We start from the raw sequence: 23,141 nt of genomic DNA, 5'->3' as shown, positions 1-23,141 counted from the left end.
CCAAGTATGTCGTGAAGACCCGTGGACTCGCCAGGTATGCTGTCTTCTGGGAGGACGGATTAGAGACGTGACTGAAGGGTTGCCTGCACCCACTGACAGGTATCCCTTTCTTCTCATCCATGTGGGAACAAATGATAACACCAAGCGGAGCTACGAAGAAATTATGTCAGACTTTGAAGCTTTGGGAAGGAAACTCAAGAACTTTGGGGCCCAGATAGTTTTCTCATCCATCCTTCCAGTAGTTAGAAGAGGGATAGAAAGGGAACGAAAAATACTTCGGGTGAATGACTGGCTACGAAGATGGTGCCGACGAGAGAGACTTGGATTCTGGGACCATGGGCTATACTTCCTGGAAGATGGGCTGTGGGCAAGGGATGAGTTGCACCTCACAAAGGATGGGAAGAATGTGTTTGGCCACAGCATGAAGAACTTCATCAGGAGGGCTTTAAACTGAATCCTACGGGGAAGGGAGACGTAAAGATGGGGGTAACAATGGACGAAGGCTCATGCATTGCAACAGAGAGAACAGCCCTAATAGCGCCCAATAATAAACTTCACAAACATGTAGGAAGAAAGCCAGACCATGAAGCACATGGTCTTCAGTGTCTATATACTAATGCCCAGAGTATGGGAAACAAACAGAATGAACTTGAACTCTTAATTCGGGGGGGAATTATGACTTGATAGGTGTAACTGAGACTTGGTGGGATGACTCTGATGACTGGAATACAGCAACTGAAGGATATAACTTGTTCAAAAAGAACAGGAAGAACAGAAAGGGAGGTGGGGTTGCACTATATGTTAAAAATACATATCTCTGTACAGAAATACAGGAGGATGAGCTCGGTAGCCCCATCAAGAGCATCTGGGTTAAAATAAATGGAGCAAAGAATAAAAGGAACCTGGTGGTCGGAGTCTACTATCAGCCACCCAATCAAGGCGAAGACGAGGATGAAACTTTTGAAAAGCAAATAGCCAATATTTCAAGGAAGCATGATGTAGTAGGAATGGGGGGCTTCAATTTCCCCAATATTTGTTGAGAGACAAATTCTGCAAAATGTGGCCCCTCCAGGAAATTCCTGACTTGTGTTGCAGATAACTTCCTCCTACAGAAAGTAGAGGAAGGAACCAGAAGATTGGCTATCCTTGACTTGATCCTAAGTCAGAGATGACTTAGTGGATAAAGTAGCAGTTACGGGAACTCTGGGGGAAAGCGACCATGTTATACTTGAGTTCTTGGTTCTAAAGGAAGCAAAAGCTGATGGTAGCCAAACGCATACTCTGGATTTTAGGAAAGCTGATTTTAATAAACTCAGAACAATGATAAGTATGGTCCCATGGCAAGCAACTCTAATGAGAAAAAGAGTCCAAGAAGGGTGGGAGTTTTTAAAAAAGGAAATTCTCAAGGCACAATTACAAACAATTCCAATAAGAAAAAAAGTTGGAAGACAACAGAAGAAGCCAATGTGCCTTCACAAAGAGCTTAGGGATGACCTGAAAACGAAAAAGTACACATATAGGAAGTGGAAAGAAGCAACAAAGGAAGAGTACAGGCAGGTAGCACAGAATTGCAGGGATGGCGTCAGGAAGGGTAAAGCTGAGAACGAGCTGAGGTTAGTGAGGGATGCTAAAAGTGACAAAGCTTTCTTCAGCTATGTGCATAGTAAAAGACAGAGGAAAGAAATTGTTGTTCAGCTATTAAATAAGGATGGCAAAATGATAAGAGATGACAAAGAAAAGGCAGAAATGCTCAATTCCTACTTTGGCTCAGTCTTCATAGAAAGTTGAATCATAGGGTTGGAAGGGGCCTACCCCTTCCATTGAGTCCAACCCCCTGCTCGATTCAGGAAACCTGATTCCCAGGCATTTTCCCATCCAACTCCTAACCCTGGCTGACCCTGCTTAGCTGACGAGATCAGACGAGATTGGGCGCATCCAGCCCCCCAAAGAGTGTCTATGACCCCCCTGGCAAAGGCGAAGTAGAGGCTGAAGGGGCAGGATTGCAGCTTGAGATCGATGGGCATATCGTCAAGGAACACCTAGTTACTTTGAATGAGTTCACATCTCCAGGGCCAGACGAACTGCATCCTAGAGTAATAAAGGAACTGGCAGAAGAACTCTCAGAACCACTGTCTATTCTCTTTGAGAAATCATGGAGGATGGGTGAAGTGCCAGATGACTGGAGGAGGGCTAATGTTGTCCCTATCTTCAAAAAGGGTAAAAAGGAGGAACTTGGGAACTACAGACCAGTCAGTCTGACATCAATCCCTGGGAAAATTCAGGAGCAGATGATAAAGCAAGCCATCTGGAAGCACCTTGAAAACAATGCAGTGATTACTCGATTTGTCAAGAACAAATCCTGCCAGATGAATCTGATCTCATTTTTTGATCAAGTAACCTCCCATGTGGACTGTGGGAATGCTGTGGCCATAATATACCTCGACTTCAGCAAAGCTTTCGACAAAGTGCCCCATGATGTCCTGATGAGCGAACTAGCTCAAAGAGGGCTAGATAAAACAACAATTGGGGGTTGGACTTGATGGTCTTATAGGCCCCTTCCAACCCTACTTTTCTTTGATTCTATGATTCAATGGACTTCCCTCCCTGTTTTTAATTCTCTAACAATTTCGGGCAACCTTTTTTCAAAATTAACATCTCTGCAGTTTGGTACTAAAAATAAATCCTGTTTCTAATGCAGTTTTTCAACAAAATGCTGGGGAGGTGCTGTGTGTGTGTCATGCATGCATTTTTTTGGGTCTTGCCTTTAGGTGTACATTTTCTCTCCTGTTAAGACAGTGGACATACCTCATTCCCATCTGCTCACTTTAGCTTTGTACTTGATGTCTGTGTGTTCAGGAATGAAGTCTCTCCTTGGTACTACTAAGACCTTGTTGCTTGGCTTTGTTGCCATTACCTTTGTCAAGTGTTGCCATGTCAGGAGCACAGGGTGGTCTGAGCTACTGTGGATCTGTGTGGGTGGATGGTCCTGCCATGCAGTGGGCAGTTATTCTTGGTCACCTTTCAGCCTATTCCCGGTCTATGGTGCGACTCTGCCAGCTCTCCTCAGTGTTTTCTTTCTGGTCAGGAGTTATGTGCATTGTTCTTCATGGATTCACTGATAAAGCAATTTCCTTAGCTAAAGGAAAGAGTGAGGTAGTTTCCTGGACCAGTTCCCAAGAACCTAAGGCCTTGCATGTTTCCTTCCAGGCTGCAAAGTTCTCTCTTAATTACAGTTTATTTACAACCTCCTGCTTCCTCTCCCTCCTCCTCCAAATGCCCTTTGATCTTGTTCGTGGACTTAGTGGTACATCTGCCTGTTTTGTTAAGCAGCCCAGTTGCAAACAAATACGTGTTGGTTGGAGATGGGGAGTGGAGTTGGGAGGAGGTGCAGTTACTGCAGTTGATTCCAGAACGAGTCACCAAAGGCATGTAGGTCCGTGACATGGGATCTAGGCAGTTTTGTCTGTCCTTTCCCCCTCTCTCTGCAAAGACATATCCTACAATGAACCATTTAAAAGGTGCACAGCCTTTTTGGCTCTGAGGGCAGAATGTGATGCTGGCTTGGGGGTTCAGGCTGCGCACACGCACACACCAGAGATCTTGATACAGATTGCTCTTTCCTCGCTGCTAGCAGCAGCAGGAAAAGAGTGATCTGTATGAGGTTCACTGGGGGAGGAGGTGGAGAGGAGGCAAGCTCCACGGTGGTTGCTATTAAGGCCTTGGGCGTGGGGGCTAGTTTTAACGCTACGGTGCCACAACAGACTTGGTCTTGCTGGAAAAGGCTCTCTGTGGAAATTTGTCTCTGTCCCTTGGCTCTTTCATCAGGAATCCCTACCACACCAAATAGTTTTATATTTATATTCCGTCCTATCCCTAATGCCCAGATATCTTGAGGCTGTAACTCTAGTAACAGTTTGTATGACACATTTTAAAACAAAAAATGTGTTGGTCCATTAGAAAAAATCCAAAACCCAGGCAATCCCTTTGTTAGGACCAACCAAAATCTCACAAAATTCTGAGCAAAATTCTAAACATCCACTGGCAGTGCTTTACAATTAGTATGTCACGTCAGAGGGGAATGAGAGCTATCCTTTGCGTGTAGGGAACTGGAGTAGAGTACCTAGTGGGGCTCCTTCCAGTTCTGCCATTCTGCTGAGAGGACCACAGTTGCTTGCTGTCCCTCAGATGGCTGGTACCTGGTTCTAGAAACCCCCTGGCAGTCTATTAATAACCACTACCCACATATGTAAAAGACCAGCAAAAACAGTCTGTTACAACACAGGACTGACTGTCACATTAGGTTTTTATGTGGTCAAGATACCACAGGGTGATCTATTTTCTCATTTTGTGCAATCAGTATTTCATTTGACTGCACCCTCACTTAGTGGGATGTGGTATTTATCACACAAAAGATGGACTAAGAGTGAAGACTGGTATAACATTTGTAGAATGGTGGGAGGGTTTGGAAGGACCCTTAGCACTTTTGGTACAAACATAATGGCTCAAGCTCTAAAAATACAGTTCTACAAGTTCGCAGCATGGTTCAATTTGATATGGGGAAAAGTCAGCTGGGTGGGGAAATAACTGGGTAGCACTCACAAACTCTCCCTTCCCTGCAGCCATTTTTCAGTTGTTTTAAAAATGTTTACTGGTTTATTTAATAAGGGCAAAGGATGAAGGCACAAACATATATGTACGCTTTTAAAAAATAAAAGACACCCAGACTGCCTGAAGAATGAGGGAGGGGCAAGACTAATGGCTAAGCCAGCATTTGGCTTGTTAGTATGCAAATTGCAAAGCTGGATTCACACTGCAGGCAAAGTTTTTACCCTCAAAACTAACGTTGGTGCTGATCTTGACACATCGTAATACACAGGTATGAAATGTTTATTATGTGGTAAAATCGCATAGGAGTGACTGAACTGCATCAAAACCCCACAATGCTCCGGATGTGGGCTCTTTCTGCAACGTCCCAGTACCCAGTTCTTCCTGCTGTTACCTGATTTGCCTTCTGCCCCTTCTGCCCTGGAAGGGGAGAAGCAGGTATGCTGGGTGAGTGGCATCCCAGCTATTCAGGACTTCAAAGGCACAATAATAACCAATGTTACCTATCTGAGGGCGGAAGGCAATTTCATGCAGGTGACATAACTGTTTTATTTCATTAACATGAAATTCCCAGGACCTCAGGTTGGCCTTGGAGGCCCTGCTTGTGGGCCCACCTTAAGGTCAATTAGATTGTTGGGCCTTAGAGGCAGGGCCTTTTCAGTAGAGGCACCATGCTTGTGGAACTTCCTTTCAAGTGACATACTTTTGGCCCTATCTGTACTGGCATTTAAGGAGGCCTTGAAGACCCATTTATTCTGAGTTGCTTTTAGTTAAGATGCAGTGCTAGATGCTTTTAATGGCTTTTACTGTTGCTATTCATAATCCTGGTTTTATATGAGTGTGGTGCTGGCCTTTGGAATTTTTAAACTGCTGTCCTGATATGATTGTATTTCTTTTAGGTTTATTTATTTTTAATGTAAGCAGCCTTGAGAGGGCCTGGCCATAAAAGACACCCTATCTGTAATTAAAACAATTAAATAAATATTAATGGAACTTGCCAGATATAGTGAATGGAACTCTCAGCTGTGGTTGGTTGGGAGACTGAAGTAATTGCTTCCACTGTTCTCTCCTGCTTCTAACCAGCAGTGTTATGTATGCTTCAAAACGGAAAGGAAACAAGTTCCTTTTCATTGTCATGTATTGAAACTGGAGGAATCAGGCATAAGAAGAAAAAATAGTAATTTTTCATGAAGTGAATGGCAAAGGAAATTACTATTTGTAAAGCATAAATGGCTTGAGGAGGGGGAAGTAGATGAGGTAAGCCTATTAGTGGCTACAGAGTTTGATAGCCAAAAACACAATGTCCATTTTCAGTCATAGTCTCCCTCTATTAGTTACAGAAATCGATCGTTCAGTGTTCTAGTAGCCAAGATACTTGACTGTCTTGATACCTTTGAAAAACATTTCAACTCTAATGCACAGGGGCTGCAACGTTGATTTGGTTTCAGATTTCTTCTGTAGCTCAACTTTTCTGTATGGAAAGAGGTTCTCTCTTATGAGCAGCAGCTGGTTATCTTTGGGCATTTTGGCTCTGGATTCAAGGCATTATGGCTCTGGACTGTTTAGACTGTGCTTTGCTTCTCCCATTTGCTTCTACACTTGTGACTGCTCATTCTGGGATCCTGCCTTCATTTTGTATGTTATACAGTGGTGGGTCTGGATGAATCTAAAGTTAGTAGTTCTATTGTAGCTAGTCTTTTGTTTAAAGCAGTGTTCTGTTTAGTTGCATGGTTGTTCAAAATGTCTAGTCTACTTCTTCACATGGTTCCCAAGGCCATGGGAACCTCTTGCACCGTTCTGGGAGTGTGAATGTCCCCCTCACACATTCATTATTCCTCAAAGGTTTGAAGCAATGGTGCATTTTGTTTTGTGCAGCTTTACTACTCAAATGCAGAATATTCTCTGTTACTTCTTAAAAGCTTAACCCCAAGCATATTGCTGAGATGAAGTGTGATCACTAGCTCTTCTTCCAGTCCAGATGCTCACAGATGGCACAGAAAGCCCCTCTTAGCTCATGACTGCTAGATTCTCTGCCTTAATTTGTATGTCATGATGACAAATAAGAATAATTGGAATCACTTGAAATTGTTGTAGTCTGAAAAAGGAGAGAGAAAATTGGGTGTATTGTGGATCTAGTAAATATCATGGCTTAATACTGGTCAGGTCTGTCCCTTCTGTGCTATCAGTCTGGATAAATGTATGGATTTTCTGGGAATGTATGGGAAATCTGCCTTGATAAAGGAAAGCGCACCCCATCTTCAAGTAGTTCTGAGATTTGTTGTGTCCTGGTAAGGTTTTAGCACTGGACCTCTGGAAAGGCTTAAGTTTTCACAATGCTGGACAGGTTTGGCTATGCAAAAAAGAACACTACCAGGGTTTCTTATTCTGCAAAGCTGTTCTGAAATCTTTTTCTTCTTCCTTGCCTGAAGTACACAATCACCTGGATTGGCACTATTTCAAATGATAATTCCCATTTCAAACCGTAAAGTGAATATATTTATTTTATTTATATGCTGTCCTATAACAAAAGGTTCTCTGGATGGCTCACACAATAAAGCAGGTTAAAAACAACAAATACAGTAAAAGAAATCTAAAACATATGACTTCAAATAACTGATCAACTTGCCTTCCCAGCTGCAAATAAAAGTATTTGTTCTCTGTCTTCAATTACACAAATGGGACATTGTATAATCTCATTATTTATTTAGCTGTTCTTTATTTGTTGGTATTTTATCTTCCTTCCCATAGGTAGCATAAAGTATTGTCAGGGCTGGCGTCAAAGCTAGGCATAGTTGAGCACCTGCCAAGAGTCCAAACCCCAGCAGGGGCCCATTGGCAAGAGCCTTGTGGAGTTTCTCCTGCAGCCTGCTTGTTCACCTGACTCTCGCTCCGGCCTCTAGGAGGAGCAATAGATGCCATTGCCTACTTGCTCCCTGCCTGGCAAGCAAGCAAGTGGTAGCAATGATGAGAAAGAGAATGGGGAGCAGTAGCAGCGGATGATAATGGTGGTGGGAAAGTAGACTCGTTGAGGGAGGGGGCCCACTGAAGGTGCCTTGTCCAAGAGCCTTCAAGAACCTGCAGCCAGCACTGAGTATTCTGGCTCTTTTCACCAAATTAGCTCTATGCTGTCAAGATGATATTTTTGGTATAAGTGAACCAACAAAATGGGATCTAGTTGAATTTAACCCCTATTATTTTGTTCCTGATATATCTTTCCTATATATGTATACTTTATGTCTACCATATATGAATAAAGGTGCCCACTTGACAATGGTATTTCCAACATTGTTTATTATAACTCTGATTTATTTACTGTGTTAGGCACATAACATACCACTGTGTTATTAGTTTATGACATTTTTCTCTTGCCTTATATACAATAAGAAATAAAAAGGGATGGACGAATATGTCAATTTTGTTTTATTTTTCCAGTCCTTAATTTGTTCTATCTAGTTTCTATATCAGTTTGTGACTCTTTTTTTTACAAAGTCTACATGAAAATTCATATACGCTTTTTTGCCTAATGTACACATTTTATGCAAGCAGTTTCCACTTATATAATGCTTTTTATACATTTTTTACAGTAATACATGCATTTTTATGTGCAGTTCTCCTAATATACAAATGTTGTACACATTTTTTGTTTGTAGAGTTGCATCACCAAATTCTGAGAAGTGTAAATATGGTTCATGTATTGATTTGGGAAGTGGGAATTTGGCAAGTTCGTATTTGAAATCTGAACTAAATGAAAGTTTCTCCCATCCCTAGGCATAAAGACCCTCAGCCAATAGATATTCTCGGGTAACCAAGGGTATCATAAGCAATTTAACTTGTACTTATTTCCACTTCAGTTTCATCATGATCTTACACATTTTTTGCTGTTCACATCCAGTTCTGTTCGTTAGAACACATTTTCAGAATCCCTTTATATTGCTTTCCTCTACTCCTCAGTGTTTTTCTCCATTATATGCTGTCCCTTGGATGGCAGGTGGACAAAATATACATAGCACCCTTGTGGCTGTCCTCCTTTGTTGCACTATAATGGTGTGGGAACCACTGCACTGTGGCTCCTTCTTGTGCAGCCCGCTGGGGTGATATGAGCACCCTGGGCCACCTAGGGAGATGCTGCAGCAGCTCCTTTCATGGCTGCCTTGCTCCTGTTCCATCAGCGTAATAAGAAAAGGCCAAAGGAAGAACGAATTGTGGTAGGTAACACAGTACCATAGGAAGCTGCCTTATACCAGGTCAGACCATTATTCCTTCTAGCTCAGTATCGTCAACTCCAGGAGTGGGGAATCTCAGGCCTGCGGGCCAGAGCTACCCCTCCTGGGGTTCCCCGAATGGCCACACCCGTTTCCTCCCAGTCTGCTGGTAGTTGCATGGTTTCCCAGCTCTTGCACTGTTTTTCCCCCATTCTAGGAGGTTGAAATTCATTTCATTCATTCGTTTATTATATTTCTATATCATCCCATAGCTGAATCTCTCCAGGCAGTTCACAAAAATAAAAGACCATTAAAATACATTATATAAAGTATAAAACCATTCATGTAATGACACAGAACAAATAGCACACACAACAACAACATATATCAAACAAATCAGCAAAAGACAAACAGACTCCTTGTATGCTGCCAAATGCCTGAGAGAAGAGGGCAGGTTTAACCTGGTGCCGAAAAGATAGCAGTGTTGACACTGTTGGCACCAGGCCGGCCTTGTCAGGGAGATTATTCCATAAATGGGGGGCCACCACTGAGAAGGCCCTCTCCCTTGTTGCCACCCTCCGAGCTGCCCATGGAGGAGGCTTCTGGAGGAGGACCATGGATGCAGAGCATACTGTATGGGTTGGTTCCTTAGGAACCTGCAAAGCCTTAGGAAATGCCTTTACTAAGACTTTGGCAGTAAGAGCTTTCCGCTAATATATACTGGCATTTTAGGTATTTTTGGGTTTCTCCCCTTTTAGCTTCAGCCCTGCCCACCACTGGACTGTAGCCCCCAAGAGCCTCTCCAAAATTGAATTCAGCCCCAGGTTTACACTGAGTGGCAGTGGCTGCCCTAGTTTTCAGGCAGGAGTTTTCCACAGGGCTATAGCTCCTTCTCCCCTGCTCCCAGCCCTGTACAAAGCGCTGGTACTGGGTGCTGAATTAGGTTCTTTGTATTTCCGTATTCTGACTCAGCCAGGGAGATGGGCAGATGCCATTTAGTGCGGGTGGGGCTGGGTGGGACAGAAGACACAGAGGTAAGGTCAGATCAGAGAACCTCCCAAAGTAGTTCAAGTGGTTGAATGGATAGCTATAATTTGAAGGTACAATGAAGTTGGCAGAAAAGCGGCTTTGCCACAAGTGCAGCGTTTATCCACTTTCTGTGTAGCTTGCGTTTGAGTGTGCTGCTTGAAATGATCCTTAGAGGTTTGCTAACAGTATCAGGGATGTGAGTTTTCTGGCAAGCACAGCAGGCACAGGGCACCGAGACTGTCTCTCTGCCCTACAGTTGGCTTTCTCAGAACCAACGTTGAAAAACAACGTCCACCAGGCTTACACAAGAGATTTGTAATCGTAGGGCTGGTCTGAAAGCCAAAGGAAAGCAGTCTCCTTGTCCTTTCCCACTGTACTTGTAGTGTCTGTTTGTGCCTGGCACATCATGATGCCTCCCAGTTCTCTATTCTTGGTTTGTTGGGAAGGATTGAAAGCACACCCCTTAAGTGAATTTCAACAGGATCTGGCACGAAACTTTTGCTGGGTTATTGCACTGAAGCCAAATTGAACCTGATTCAGAAAACTGGAGCTTTGCAGTTTGGCTGCCCACTTCTGCTGCAAGAAATAAATTCATACACACCAGTGATGTGGGGCGGAAATTTTTTCAGTGCTTTATTTTTCCATGGGTATTTTTCCATGTCATAAGTTCATTAGAAACAACGATTGATAACAATGATTCACTGAACAACTTGAATCAGAATAAAGGATTCTTATCACATTACCTGTGTCAGTTGGCTTACCTAGTGCCAGGATGTTTGCATCAGCGTCAGCAGCAATGGTGCTGTAAATAGCCACTGTGATTGTCACTGTCTGCATTTACTTTCCTTCTGACCACAGTTCTGTCGCGCCCCCCCCCCCCCGTCCTCCATATGTACTGTGTAAAAACCTGAAACTCTCAGTAACATTCCATGTGTCTGATGGAATGGGCTGTAGTCTGTGAAAGCTTATGACAAAATAACTTGGTTAGTCTTTAAGATGCTACAAGAGGCACCTTTAAGGTGTCCTTTGCTGCAATAGACCAACATGCCACCCTCTGGAAAATGAGTCGATGCCAATTACAAATAGGTGAACTTGGCAGTTTCAAAGTTGTAATTAATGTTTTTCAGGTGATTATCCATAGCAAGTATATGAAAGGATGCGTATATGTGATTGAAATGCGTTTATGTCTCAGTGGGAAGAGGAACTAATAAGTAGTGACAGCAAAACTGAGGGTGCCCAACAGCCTTAGCGGAAGAGAGTTGAACTCTGTTGGAACAGATGAGCGGTTGTTGGCATGTCACGCAGAGTTTTTTGGATTGCTAAATTTTATTAGTATGTCAACAGTTTCCCGTACCTTTATTTCCTGTACCTTTGTTTTTCTCTTAACTTTGAACAGTGAATGTATTTGCTAAAAGCAAGGGTTATCACCACCCATCCAAAATGTGCAGCTCTCCAACATGAACAGCTAGCATGCAGTGCTTGGAGTAGAGGGGACTGTGCCCTAGCACTATTGTCGTTGTGCTTCCTCAGTAATGTTGTAAACCAATGCTTGCTCAATGTAATTAGCGCTTGTTAGGGCAATGGGAAAAAGCGGAAATTTGCTGCCAAACTTGGCACTGCTGCCAAAATTGCCATATTCCCCCATTATGTTATGTTGCTGGTTCTGCAACTAGTTATGTTGCACAGGTGTTGGTCATTAGTGCTAGTGCTGTTGGATACTCCCCAGTGTAAGGGAAGTACATGCTAATGGCTTAAATCCAAAGTTGCATGAACAGACTTCTCCTTGCTTTCCTCTCCCTTGTAGTCTCTTGCGTGTGTCTTCCGAACCTGCTTCGTAGTTGTCTTGATCCCTCTGCTCACCTGTCCCCTTTTCCTTTTTCTGTGGAGCCCATAAAGGGGAGCTGGCACCTAAAAGATCAAGGCAAGGTTGCTGGTAGTCCTGGGGAAATATACAGCGCAATCCCATGCATGTCCCACTGAGATGAATGGGACTTATTCCCAAGTAAGTTTGAATAAAACTTTGTCAGCCTCTGTCCAAGAAGAGTCTGCTTGATGCAGCCTTGGCATCACTGGGTCATTCTGGTGGTCATGGAAGTGCGAATGGAGCTCTTGCTAGCTTCCAGCAACCTTCTCCGAAGGCATCTTGTAATGCATAGTAGCTTGTATCTCTGTGGTACATCATTGTGGGTTGAGAACCATGGCAGCGCATACTGAGTGTTACTGCTGCCTCCTGCCTCCAGAAATGATAATATCCAGGATATATATAGCAGCCAGGTGCTCTTCTGACATGCCCCTTCCCCTATACTCAAAGCACTGCATGCTAGCTGTTCATGTTGGAGAGCTGCACATTTTGGATGGGTGGTGATAACCCTTGCTTTTAGCAAATACATTCCTCTGCTGTCCTCCATATTTTTTATTCGTCTTCTAGGGTGATTGGACATGGCTGTTTGCTGAAGAAAAGTCACCTGTAGATGAAATTCTGTTGTTGCACTGCCTGTTCACATACCATAACTGAAAACAGGTTCATATGAGTTTTGGAGAATATATGACAAATATTTTACAGTATTGCCTGTCACAGTGAGTGGAGGACTTCTGAATTCCCTGGGGTGGGGAGCACAGTAAGGTTCCTTGCTCATCGTGGGTTGCCTCTCAGTGAAGACAGCACCACCCAAGCTCAGGATTGGGGTGGGTCAAGTTTTGTCTGCACTGCAAAAGTATTTCCTACTGCTGTCCTTCAGTATTTTCCTGTGAGAGTCAATGGCAGCCATTCACATATACGAGAGAGAAAGTAAAAATCAATATGTGGATGACACCTGGCTCTCTCATTTTTCATTCTTCTAATTTAAGGGAGGCAGTGCAGGTTTTGAGCAGGTGTTCGGCATTAGTAGTTGAGTGGATGGGGACAAATAAGCTGAAACCTACTCCAGACAAGATGGAGGTACAGTTGGTTGAAGATTCTAGCAATCTGGGAGTAGGTATACATCCTGCGTTGGGTGGGGTTGCGCTCCCCTTACTGTCCACATTACCAGTTTAGCGAAGAGTAAGTAAGCTACTAGTATTTGACAGCACTGGTGTGAATGCCCTCTTAGAGAGGTATTTTCTTTGTGGGCAGGTGCCTTTCCTCCATTTTATCAGACTGTCCCCCTAAGCACAATGGGGGTGCCTCTCAGGACAGTTCAAGACACACAAAAATGTGTATTTTATTCTTTTCTTCCTCTCTCCTAGGACGGTAGCAGCTGAAGTAAGGAAACAAGTGTCCCGAGAATATGGCAGCTCCCCGCAGCTCTCCAAGAAACGTGGTGGCACCCCACAGTCGGTGAGTTGCCTGGTGCTGAGTCATGGGAAGGCTCCTCAGCTTTGGAACAGCCTCCTGGTGGAGTTGCACCTCCACTCCACCACTCAGTTATTTAAACAAGCCTTAAAAAACCTTTCTTTTAAAGACTGCCTTAGACTTGCCTGCAAATGGTTCATAGGCTCCTATGCTAGTCAAAAGCTGTGTCAGCTTTCCTGCTCTGGTATTGCCTAGATACTGCTCTCTTCTATCTTACTTTTTTCAGTGTATGTTGCTTTGAGGGGGCATAGCCCTAAAAAGTGGCGTATAAATCCCATAAATAAATAATTAAATAGTGCCCAGGGAGGGACACAGACTTAAGGACTAAGAGTGCCCCTGAGCACATGCTCAGCCCAGGAATATATCTTTAGTGCCAGAACTGAGGTCACAGTCCTTTTACACAACAATATTCTCCCCCCCCCCCCCCCCAGTCTTTCTTTATTTCAGCAGCCCAATTTAGGCGGGCGGGGAGAAGCTTACTTGTTGTTCCTTCTGCAGGAAATGTCAGGGAAACAGGGTTTCATAGAATGAATTGCATTATTCCACAAGGCCACATCCATTCCCAGTCCTGGAATAGGCCTTCAATAATAGAAAGATTAGTGGAACAGGTTCTAACCCAGTCAGCTAAGGTGGGGCTGGTGGTAGGCACCTCCCTCCTGGCTGCTTTCTTTCAGGTATAAATTGACTCACAGACCACCACTTGCTGACCCCTACTGATCATTCCTTAGGTAAAGGTTTAAGGAAAGCATAGGCTGGTGAGTATTGGACAAAAGTAGTTGCACCTCATACATTGGCTAAATTTCTCTGTTCTTAGATGTGCAGAAGGACCAGAACAGCTGCAGAGGCTATGCTGTCATTTCTGGGCTTCAGCTCTTGCTAGCATCTGTTGTCTTCTACTAAGAACTCCTGGGCTTCCTAATGCAGGCTTTCCCAAAGCAGCTGTGTGGGTGTGTATGCATTGTATTCCAGGAGAACAGGGTAGATTTCCATCTTCCAGGTATGAAAGAATTTGGAAGTGGAAACCTTTGAGTGGGGGATGGCTAGAAAGATTTTGATGCCTTTGAAAGGATATAAGCGGTTGCGTTCTACCAGACTTGTGTGTGTGTGTGTTCTCTTCCCATTCTTGCCTTCCTGCAGGTCACTGCTGGTCCCATGTGGTGTCATCCACCCTCTGGCCTTGGAGTCTTTCACAGGCTTCCTCTCTGGCTTTTCAGTGTGCCTGAGAGATGGTCAGAAGAGAGTCCAGCCTCTCAGTAAGCATGCACACCTGCTCTCCTCTCGCTCAACAACAGCAGGACAGTTGGTAGCTCGTGCTGCTGCCTGGAGTTCAAGTGGATGTAATTTGCCAAGTGGGAAAGAGAAACTTTTACACTACTCCTTTTGCCATTTGTTATAAGAACAAATGCTTTCATTTAGGCGGTTTTCCAAGTGGCCTGTGGCATGCAGTGTAATTTTGTCTCGAGAGAGAGAAAGGGAGGAAGACTCCCCTCAGCAGCTGTTTCTTCTTACTCTTTTCTGAACAATAGTGGTTCAGCAGCACATCCACTCTCTGAACCCTGCTGTAATTGTAATGATTACAGAGCGGCACTATGAATTGTGTGGGAGTTGAGAGCCGGCTCTGGGAGGCGAGTGATGTGGGATGCTTAGTGGGGCAGTGTGATGGGAGCTGGAATAATTTACTAGTCTAGAAGGTGGGCTCCTGCAGTCCTCCTCACTTTGGCTTCTGCCCCTTCCTGGAGCTCCTTCCTGGAAGGCCCCCTGGCTGGGCTCCCTCAGGCCTGTTGTTACCCTTCAAAGTAGAGAAAGAAGCATCTCTTTAAGAAGCTTCCATGGGGTAAAGAGTTGCCTCATTCAGCTATCTGAGAAACTATCCCCAACCCTTTGGAAGGAAAGAATTACATGGCTCACGTAGCTTCCTAGCTCTGCATTTTCCAGGATCTGAGCCAAATTCTTTAGAACCTGTTCCTATTGTTGTTGTTGTTGTTATAATATTTATATATTATATTTATATTTCCAAAACTGGGACTCATGGTGGCTTTACAACATTAAAAACTTGTACAGTTAGAACATATAAATAGAAATATACACAAGTTAAAAATATAATTAAATCATCAATAATATTAAAATTGTATACAATTTTAAAAAGCCAACAACAATATAAACAATAGTATCAGTCCATCATATTCTCACAGGTCCAGACTATCTATCCCCAAAGGCCTGCCGGAACAAAAATGTTTTTGCCTGCGAAACATACCAAGGAGGGTGCCCCTCTTGTCTCTCTGGGAAGGGAGTTCCAGAGCCTTGGGGCAGCCACCGAGAAGGCCCTCTCCTGTATTCCTACCAGGTGAGCCTGGGATGGTAGCAGGACTGCAAGAAGTGCCTCCCTTGAAGATCTCAGGGCACGAGCAGACTCATAGCGGAGAATACGGTCTTTCAGATAACCTGGACCCAATCTGCATAGGGCTTTATAGGTCATGACCAGCACTTTAAATTGTGCCTGGAAACAGACTGGGAGCCAGCAAAGCTGTTTTATAAGGGGAGTTGTATGCTCCCTGTAGCCAGCCCCAGTCTGGCAGCAGCTCTTTGAACCAGTTGGAGTTTTTTGAACACTCTTCAAAGGCAGCCCCATGTTGAGCGAGTTACAGTAATCCAAACGGGATGTAACTAAGGCATGGGTCACTGTGGCCAAGTCAGACATCTCAAGGAACGGGTGCAGCTGGTGCACTAGCTTTAACTGTGCAAATGCACTCCTGGCCACCGCTGAAACCTGGGCATCCAGGCTCAGGGCTGAATCCAAAAGTACACCCAAGCTGCGAACTTGTGTCTTCAGGGGGAGTGTAACCCCATTCAGCACAAGCTGAACCTCTATTCCCTGATCTACCTTTTGACTGACCAGGAACACCTCTGTCTTGTCTGGATTAAGCCTCAATTTGTTTGCCCTCATCCCCTCCTTTACTGCCAACAGACACTGGTTTAGCACCGCAACAGCTTCCTTAGAATTGAACGGAAAGGAAAAGTAGAGTTGGGTGTCATCGGCATATTGGTGACACCGAACCCCAAAACTCCAGGCAACCTCTTCCAGTGGTTTCATGTATATGTGAAATAGCATGGGGGACAAAACAGAACCCTGAGGAACTCCACAGGCCAATGGTCAGGGAGTTGAAGAGAAGCCCCCCAGCACCATCTTCTGGGTCTGCCCCTCCAAGAATGAACGGAGCCACTGTAAAACAGTGCCTCCAAGTCCCATCCCATCAAGGCAGCCCAGAAGAATACCTGTGCAGGATATGTAGACCTGAGACCTCTGGCTTTTTACATCAACCTGACCCCCTGCTTTCAGCCAGCCAGCTCCCTTCATCCAGTTAGAACTCAAGTTCCAATCTTGAATTCCAGTTCTTCTTCCGGGGCAGTTGGCTAAGCCTGTGCAACCCACAGTTATGGCCTATTGCTTAGGGGTGGCAAATGGCCCCTTGTTGTATCTTCAGCTCCACTGGGGGCCCAGAACTCCACTCTGAGAAATGCAAACTAAGTGTGTGAGTGGTTCCTTTTTCTTTTGCAAGCTAATCTGTGAAAAGCACTGAAAGTGAGCTTTTGAACAACATATTCTTTACCATGCATAGAATTTCTGAAATTAAAGAATTAAATTAAAGAATTTCAGAAATTAAAAATGTAACAAAGAGAACTATGTTCATCCTGGCAACTAGGAAAGAGAGCGTGAGGACTGAATTATTTTAATTAGACTACACTTGTAAATAGCCTTGCTTAGATAGGGACGCTCCAGGATGTCAGATGTGTTGCATTTGGCAACTCTTAAGTTCAAGGCTCTTGGAATAACTAGTTCACCTTGGTCTAGCACTCCTTCAACTACAGAGCGGTTAGCTTCCGACTGCTAGTTGGTTTTTGATGCAGGTACGAAGTGAAGAGTATAGGGTTGTGGGTAAGGTAATTGAAATGCATTAATATAAATAAAACAAAGTACAGCTACAAATGGACGCTCGGGATGCTCCCATAGATGGGGTTTGGGTTGATCAGTGCATTATATCAGATCACTGCTCAGTCACAATCCATACATTCGGCAAGATGATCCCAGTTCTGATAGTTGCTTGTCCAGATGAAATAGCCGGCATGGCACTGGAGGCAGAGCTGCTTTGGTAGCTCTAGACACCTCCAGCAGAGTCTTCTTCTGTGCAGCACTTCCTGCTCAGTCAGTAGAGCTCCTGATCGGAGTGACAGCTGGAAGCACCCGTATATTCTCTGAATGATTGGTGCATAGAAATGTAAGGTTTAAGACCTCACCAGCATATCAAAGTGTGCTGGCCTTGAGATGCTTCTTGCACAACATGGCCTTCTGGAGATATTCTGTGAATTGCCCTTGTGAAATGCCCTGATGGTCTTTGTGGCACAGCCCTAACTATAGAGAAGGCAGAAAAGCATGGGGCTTGGTATTGGGTGCGGAATTCAGCATCCTGAGAATATGATTTCAGTCCTAAAGATGTACAGCTCCTTACCCCAACTTATAACTAGCAGAAGCAAAATATGATATGCAGAATAAGCAAATCCTAAGCAAGCTTGCTTAATTGGTATAATTCATACAGGACTTGAATTGAGTTTCTTCTTGGTGCAGATTTTTAATATATCTCTTTAATGGCAGAGTACACACAGCCTGTTCTTCCTTCTGACTATGTAAGCTTTTGGCTCACCTAAAACTTCATGTGGGATGAAAAGGAATAAATATCTTCCTGAGTTAAGGGCCTGTTGTTAAGCCATACTCTGCAGTTAAGATGTTAATGAAAGAACTCCTGCAGAAAGATAAGCGGATTAGAATTGTCTCTTATGTTTAAGATCACTGATTACACAGAGACATTCTGGGGCAATGAAACAATGGAGAAGCTCTCTCTGAAAACAGGAAAGCTGGAAGCAAGCACTAGTGGGCATTTGTAAGTCCTTTGTAAGGCAGAGAACAGAAATAAAGAAAAATGCAATCCTTATTTTAAAGTGGGCACTAAGTAGGCTATTGATAGTACACTTTGATGGTGGTACCTATTTTTGGAGAGCTGGATTGTGCTCCATTTTAGACACACCTATCTTTCTATGGAGGAAAAATCTGCATTCTTGACTATACTCCTCCTTTAATTCTAGAATGTTATTGTTTAGGGTTTTGTTTCACACCACTTTAAATGCCATTCTTTTATGGCAGAGAGTGCAATATTTTTAAAGAAGTAACTTTTCTCTTGGGTGACTAAATTTGGTGTTCTCCAAAGTAAATAAAAATCAGATACTACTTTGATACATAATACATCAGTTATGCTTGCATGCATTTCTAAATAATTTGTAGGTGGAGAAAGCTTTAACTATGCCGTAGATTCATAGGTGGGATATTTGTAAACTTTAATGGATAAAGTCTTAATCACATTTTAATGAAACTATGTTTTCCTAGCTTCCATAGTGTAATTCTTGGAGGTGGAGTGGGGAGTGGCAGGTGGGGTGTGGGGCGCGAAGCATTCACTTGAAATGTGTTGAGCCCTGAGAAGATGAGGTTCACATCCCAATTATTCCTTGGCTTCATGGCTTATCCTTGAGCAACTCATCATCAGTTCTCCAGTCTATAAAATGGGGAACAGTAGCCAGCTATTTGTCTTCACAATGTGTGTAATGTAGTGGTGATGAATAAGAGAAGCATTATAAAGTGCTGTGCTGCACATTGTAAGTATTGTATAACTTCATAAATGACTTATCACCTGAGCCCCTACAAACTAATCATCACCATCTGGGTTATTATGTGCCATAGCAAGCATGGCATGGGAATGATTCAGGCACTCCAGGCAACCTAAGTAAGTGAGCTGCGCCACATCCTCCTTTCTGAGCTGCAGGTCCTTCCCGCTTTCTTTCCCTCTGAACCCCTCTCAGGTGCCTCTGACAGAAGTGGTGGAGCCAATAGACTTTGAGGAGTACCTTTGCAGCCACCTGCCAGATGCTGAGCCTGGCCCTCTTCGTGACCTGGTTGAGTTTCCTGCTGATGACCTGGAAGTGATCCATGAACCCCGGGACTGTAGAACACTGGAACCTGGTGTTCCTGAAGATGGGTAAGAGGCCTAGTTGATAACTATGGGTTGTGGCTCTTCTGTTACCTGAGAGAGCCCTCTCTGCTTCCAGTTACTTGTGCAGTCACTTACTGCAGTGCCCCTTTATCGCTCAAGACAAAGGCATACAGGGCAAGGCAAAGGACTTGACAGTTTGCTTGCATTTTCTGCATTGGAACTTACTGGTTTTGCGCTATCGACTAGTCAAAACATGTGGTAGGCAAAAATTATTATTATTATTCTTGGTCTTCAAATTAACAGCTTTGATATGATAGAATAGAATTATGAAAGACTACTTTAAATGACAGGTTAATGACATTTGAAGGCTGGATAAAGACTTTTGGTTGGCACGTATGTGAAGAATTTTAGGTTACATAAGGAAAAATCCACTGGGACCTTAGAAGATAAGCTGGTGAGTTCTGCTTCTCAGTTTTTCCTATAAAATCTGTGGATCGTAATTTCTTACCTCAGGGTTTTCACATCTACACCTCCTTGGGAATCCCACAGGAAAAGCATATATAGGTAGAAAAATAGACCTCAGCAGACTGTTTATGTTGTATTGGGAAACTGAGCTTGCGGATGAGACTGGAGGACAGCCTGCAGAGGAAGAATCACAGGGGAACCTGCATGAGAGTGAGCAAGAGGCTAAAGGTCAGTCAAACAGAGGCGATGAAACCCAGGCCTACAAGAAGAAGAAGAGAAGAGTGGTAGTAGTGGGAGACTCTTTGCTGCGTGGGATCGAGACCCAAGTATGTCGCGAAGACCCAGGTATGTTGTCTCCCGGGAGGACAGATTAGAGACGTGACTGAAAGGTTGCCTGCACTCATAAAGCCCACTGACAGGTATCCCTTTCTTCTCATCCATGTGGGAACAAATGATACCGCCAAGCGGAGCTACGAAGAGATCACGTCAGACTTTGAAGCTTTGGGAAGGAACTCAAGAACTTTGGGGCCTAGATAGTTTTCTCATCCATCCTTCCAGTAGTTAGAAGAGGGATAGAAAGGGAACGAAAAATACTCCTGGTGAATGACTGGCTACGAAGGTGGTGCCGACGAGAGAGATTTGGATTCTGGGACCATGGGCTCTACTTCCTGGAAGATGGGCTGTTGGCTAGGGATGGGTTGCACCTCACAAAGGATGGGAAGAATGTGTTTGGCCACAGCATGAAGAACTTCATCAGGAGGGCTTTAAACTGAATCCTACGGGGAAGGGAGATGTAATGTTGGGGGTAACAATGGACATAGGCGCATGCACTGCAATGGAGAGAACAGCTCTGATAGCGCCCAATAATAGTCTTCAGACACATGTAGGAAGAAAGCCAGACTATGAAGCACATGGTCTTCGATGTCTATATACTAATGCCCAGAGTATGGGAAACAAACAGAACGAACTTGAACTCTTAATACAAGAGGGAAATTATGACCTGATAGGTATAACTGAGACTTGGTGGGATGACTCTCATGACTGGAATACAGCAATTGAAGGATATAACTTGTTCAAAAAGAACAGGAAGAACAGAAAGGGAGGTGGGGTTGCACTGTATGTGAAAAATACATATCTCTGCACAGAAATACAGGAGGAGGAGCTTGGTAGCCCCATCGAGAGCATCTGGGTTGAAATAAATGGAGCAAAGAATAAAAGGAACCTGGTGGTCGGAGTCTACTACCGGCCACCCAATCAAGGAGAAGACAAGGATGAAACTTTTGAAAAGCAAATAGCCAATGTTTTAAGGAAGCATGATGTAGTAGTAATGGGGGACTTCAATTTCCCCGATATTTGTTGGGAGACAAATTCTGCAAAACATGGCCCCTCCAGGAAATTCCTGACTTGTGTGGCGGATAACTTCCTCCTACAGAAAGTAGAGGAAGGAACTAGAGGATCTGCTATCCTTGACTTGATCCTAACCAACAGAGATGACTTAGTGGATAAAGTAGCAGTTACAGGAACTCTGGGGGAAAGCGACCATGTTATACTTGAGTTCTTGGTTCTAAGGGAAGCAAAAGCCGAGTGTAGTCAAACGCATACCCTGGATTTTAGGAAAGCTGATTTTCATAAACTCAGAACAATGATCAGTAAGGTCCCATGGCAAGCGATGCTAGCAAGAAAAGGAGTCCAAGATGGGTGGGAGCTTTTAAAAAAGGAAATTCTCAATGCACAATCACAAGCAATTCCAACAAGAAGAAAAGGTGGAAGACAACAGAAGAAGCCAATGTGGCTTCACAAAAAGCTTAGGGATGACCTGAAAACAAAAAAGGACACATATAGGAAGTGGAAAGAAGGCCAAGTAACAAAGGAAGAGTACAGGCAGATAGCACAGAATTGCAGGGATGGCGTCAGGAAGGCTAAAGCTGAGAATGAGCAGAGGTTAGCAAGGGATGTTAAAAACAACAAAAAGGCTTTATTCAGCTACGTGCATAGTAAAAGGCAGAGGAAAGAAATGGTGGTTCAGCTATTAAATAAGGATGGCAAAACGATAACAGATGACAAAGAAAAGGCAGAGGTGCTCAATTCCTACTTTGGCTCAGTCTTCTCCCAAAAGAGGGTCTATGACCCTCCTGGCAAAGGCGAAGTACAGGCTGAAGGGGCAGGATTGCAGCTTGAGATCGATAGGCATATGGTCAAGGAACACCTAATTACTTTGAATGAGTTCAAATCTCCAGGGCCAGACGAACTGCATCCTAGAGTCATCAAGGAACTGGCAGAAGAACTCTCAGAACTGCTGTCTATTCTCTTTGAGAAATCATGGAGGACGGGGGAAGTGCCAGATGACTGGAGGAGGGCTAACGTTGTCCCTATCTTCAAAAAGGGTAAAAAGGAGGAACCTGGGAACGACAGACGAGTCAATCTGACATCAATCCCTGGGAAAATTCTGGAGCAGATCATAAAGCAATCCATCTGGAAGCACCTTGACAACAATGCCGTGATTACTCGAAGCCAACATGGCTTTGTCAAGAACAAATCCTGCCAGACGAATCTGATCTCATTTTTTGATCAAGTAACCTCCCTTGTGGACTGTGGGAATGCTGTAGACATAGTATACCTCGACTTCAGCAAAACGTTCGACAAAGTGCCCCATGATCTCCTGATGAGCAAACTAGCTCAAAGTGGGCTAGATGAAACAACGATCCGGTGGATCCACAGTTGGCTACAGAATCGGACTCAAAGAGTGCTTCTCAATGGGACCTTCTCAAACTGGGGAGAGGTAACGAGTGGGGCACCACAGGGCTCAGTCTTGAGCCCAGTGCTCTTCAACATTTTTATGAATGACTTGGAGGAGGAGGTGCAGGGAATGCTGATCAAATTTGCAGATGACACAAAATTGGGCAGGATAGCTAACACTTTGGAAGACAGAAACAAAATTCAAAGTGATCTTGATAGACTGGAGCGCTGGGTAGAAAACAACAGAATGACATTTAATAGGGACAAATGCCAAGTTCTTCACCTAGGAAAAAGAAACCAAATGCACAGTTACAAGATGGGGGATACGTGGCTCAACCACACTACAAGCGAGAAGGATCTTGGAATTGTTGTCAATCACATGCTGAATATGAGCCAACAATGTGATGTGGCTGCAAAAAAGGCCAATGCTCTTTTGGGCTGCATTCATAGAAGCATCGCTTCCAAATCCCGGGAAGTACTAGTTCTCCTCTACTCAGCACTGGTTAGGCCTCATCTGGAGTACTGTGTCCAGTTCTGTGACACACTTTAAGAAGGATGCAGACAAACTGGAGAGGGTTCAGAGGAGGGCAACAAAGATGATCAGGGGACTGGAAACAAAGCCCTATGAAGAGAGATGGAAAGAAATGGGCATGTTTAGCCTTGAGAAGAGAAGACTGAGGGGAGATATGATAGCACTCTTCAAGTACTTGAAAGGTTGTCACAGAGAAGAAGGCCAGG

The 23,141-nt window shown here is 44.0% G+C and overlaps 1 protein-coding gene across 1 annotated transcript in view; it reads left to right on the top strand.

The window, feature by feature from the left end:
* DOCK6 (dedicator of cytokinesis 6) overlaps window positions 1-23,141 on the top strand; it is a 140,218-nt gene that overhangs the window by 12,827 nt on the left and 104,250 nt on the right. The window contains exons 2-3 of the mRNA XM_084835640.1: window positions 13,062-13,152; window positions 19,072-19,247. Coding sequence (XP_084691766.1) covers window positions 13,062-13,152; window positions 19,072-19,247 — 267 coding nt within the window. The remainder of the gene's footprint in view (window positions 1-13,061; window positions 13,153-19,071; window positions 19,248-23,141) is intronic.

The sequence above is a fragment of the Heloderma suspectum genome, chromosome 2, assembly GCF_057233095.1.
Source record: "Heloderma suspectum isolate Gila_16-S chromosome 2, 16-S_ref, whole genome shotgun sequence".
NCBI classification, from domain to species: domain Eukaryota; kingdom Metazoa; phylum Chordata; class Lepidosauria; order Squamata; family Helodermatidae; genus Heloderma; species Heloderma suspectum.
Note: the sequence above shows the minus strand (reverse complement) of the source record. Positions and strands in the feature narration are given on the sequence as shown.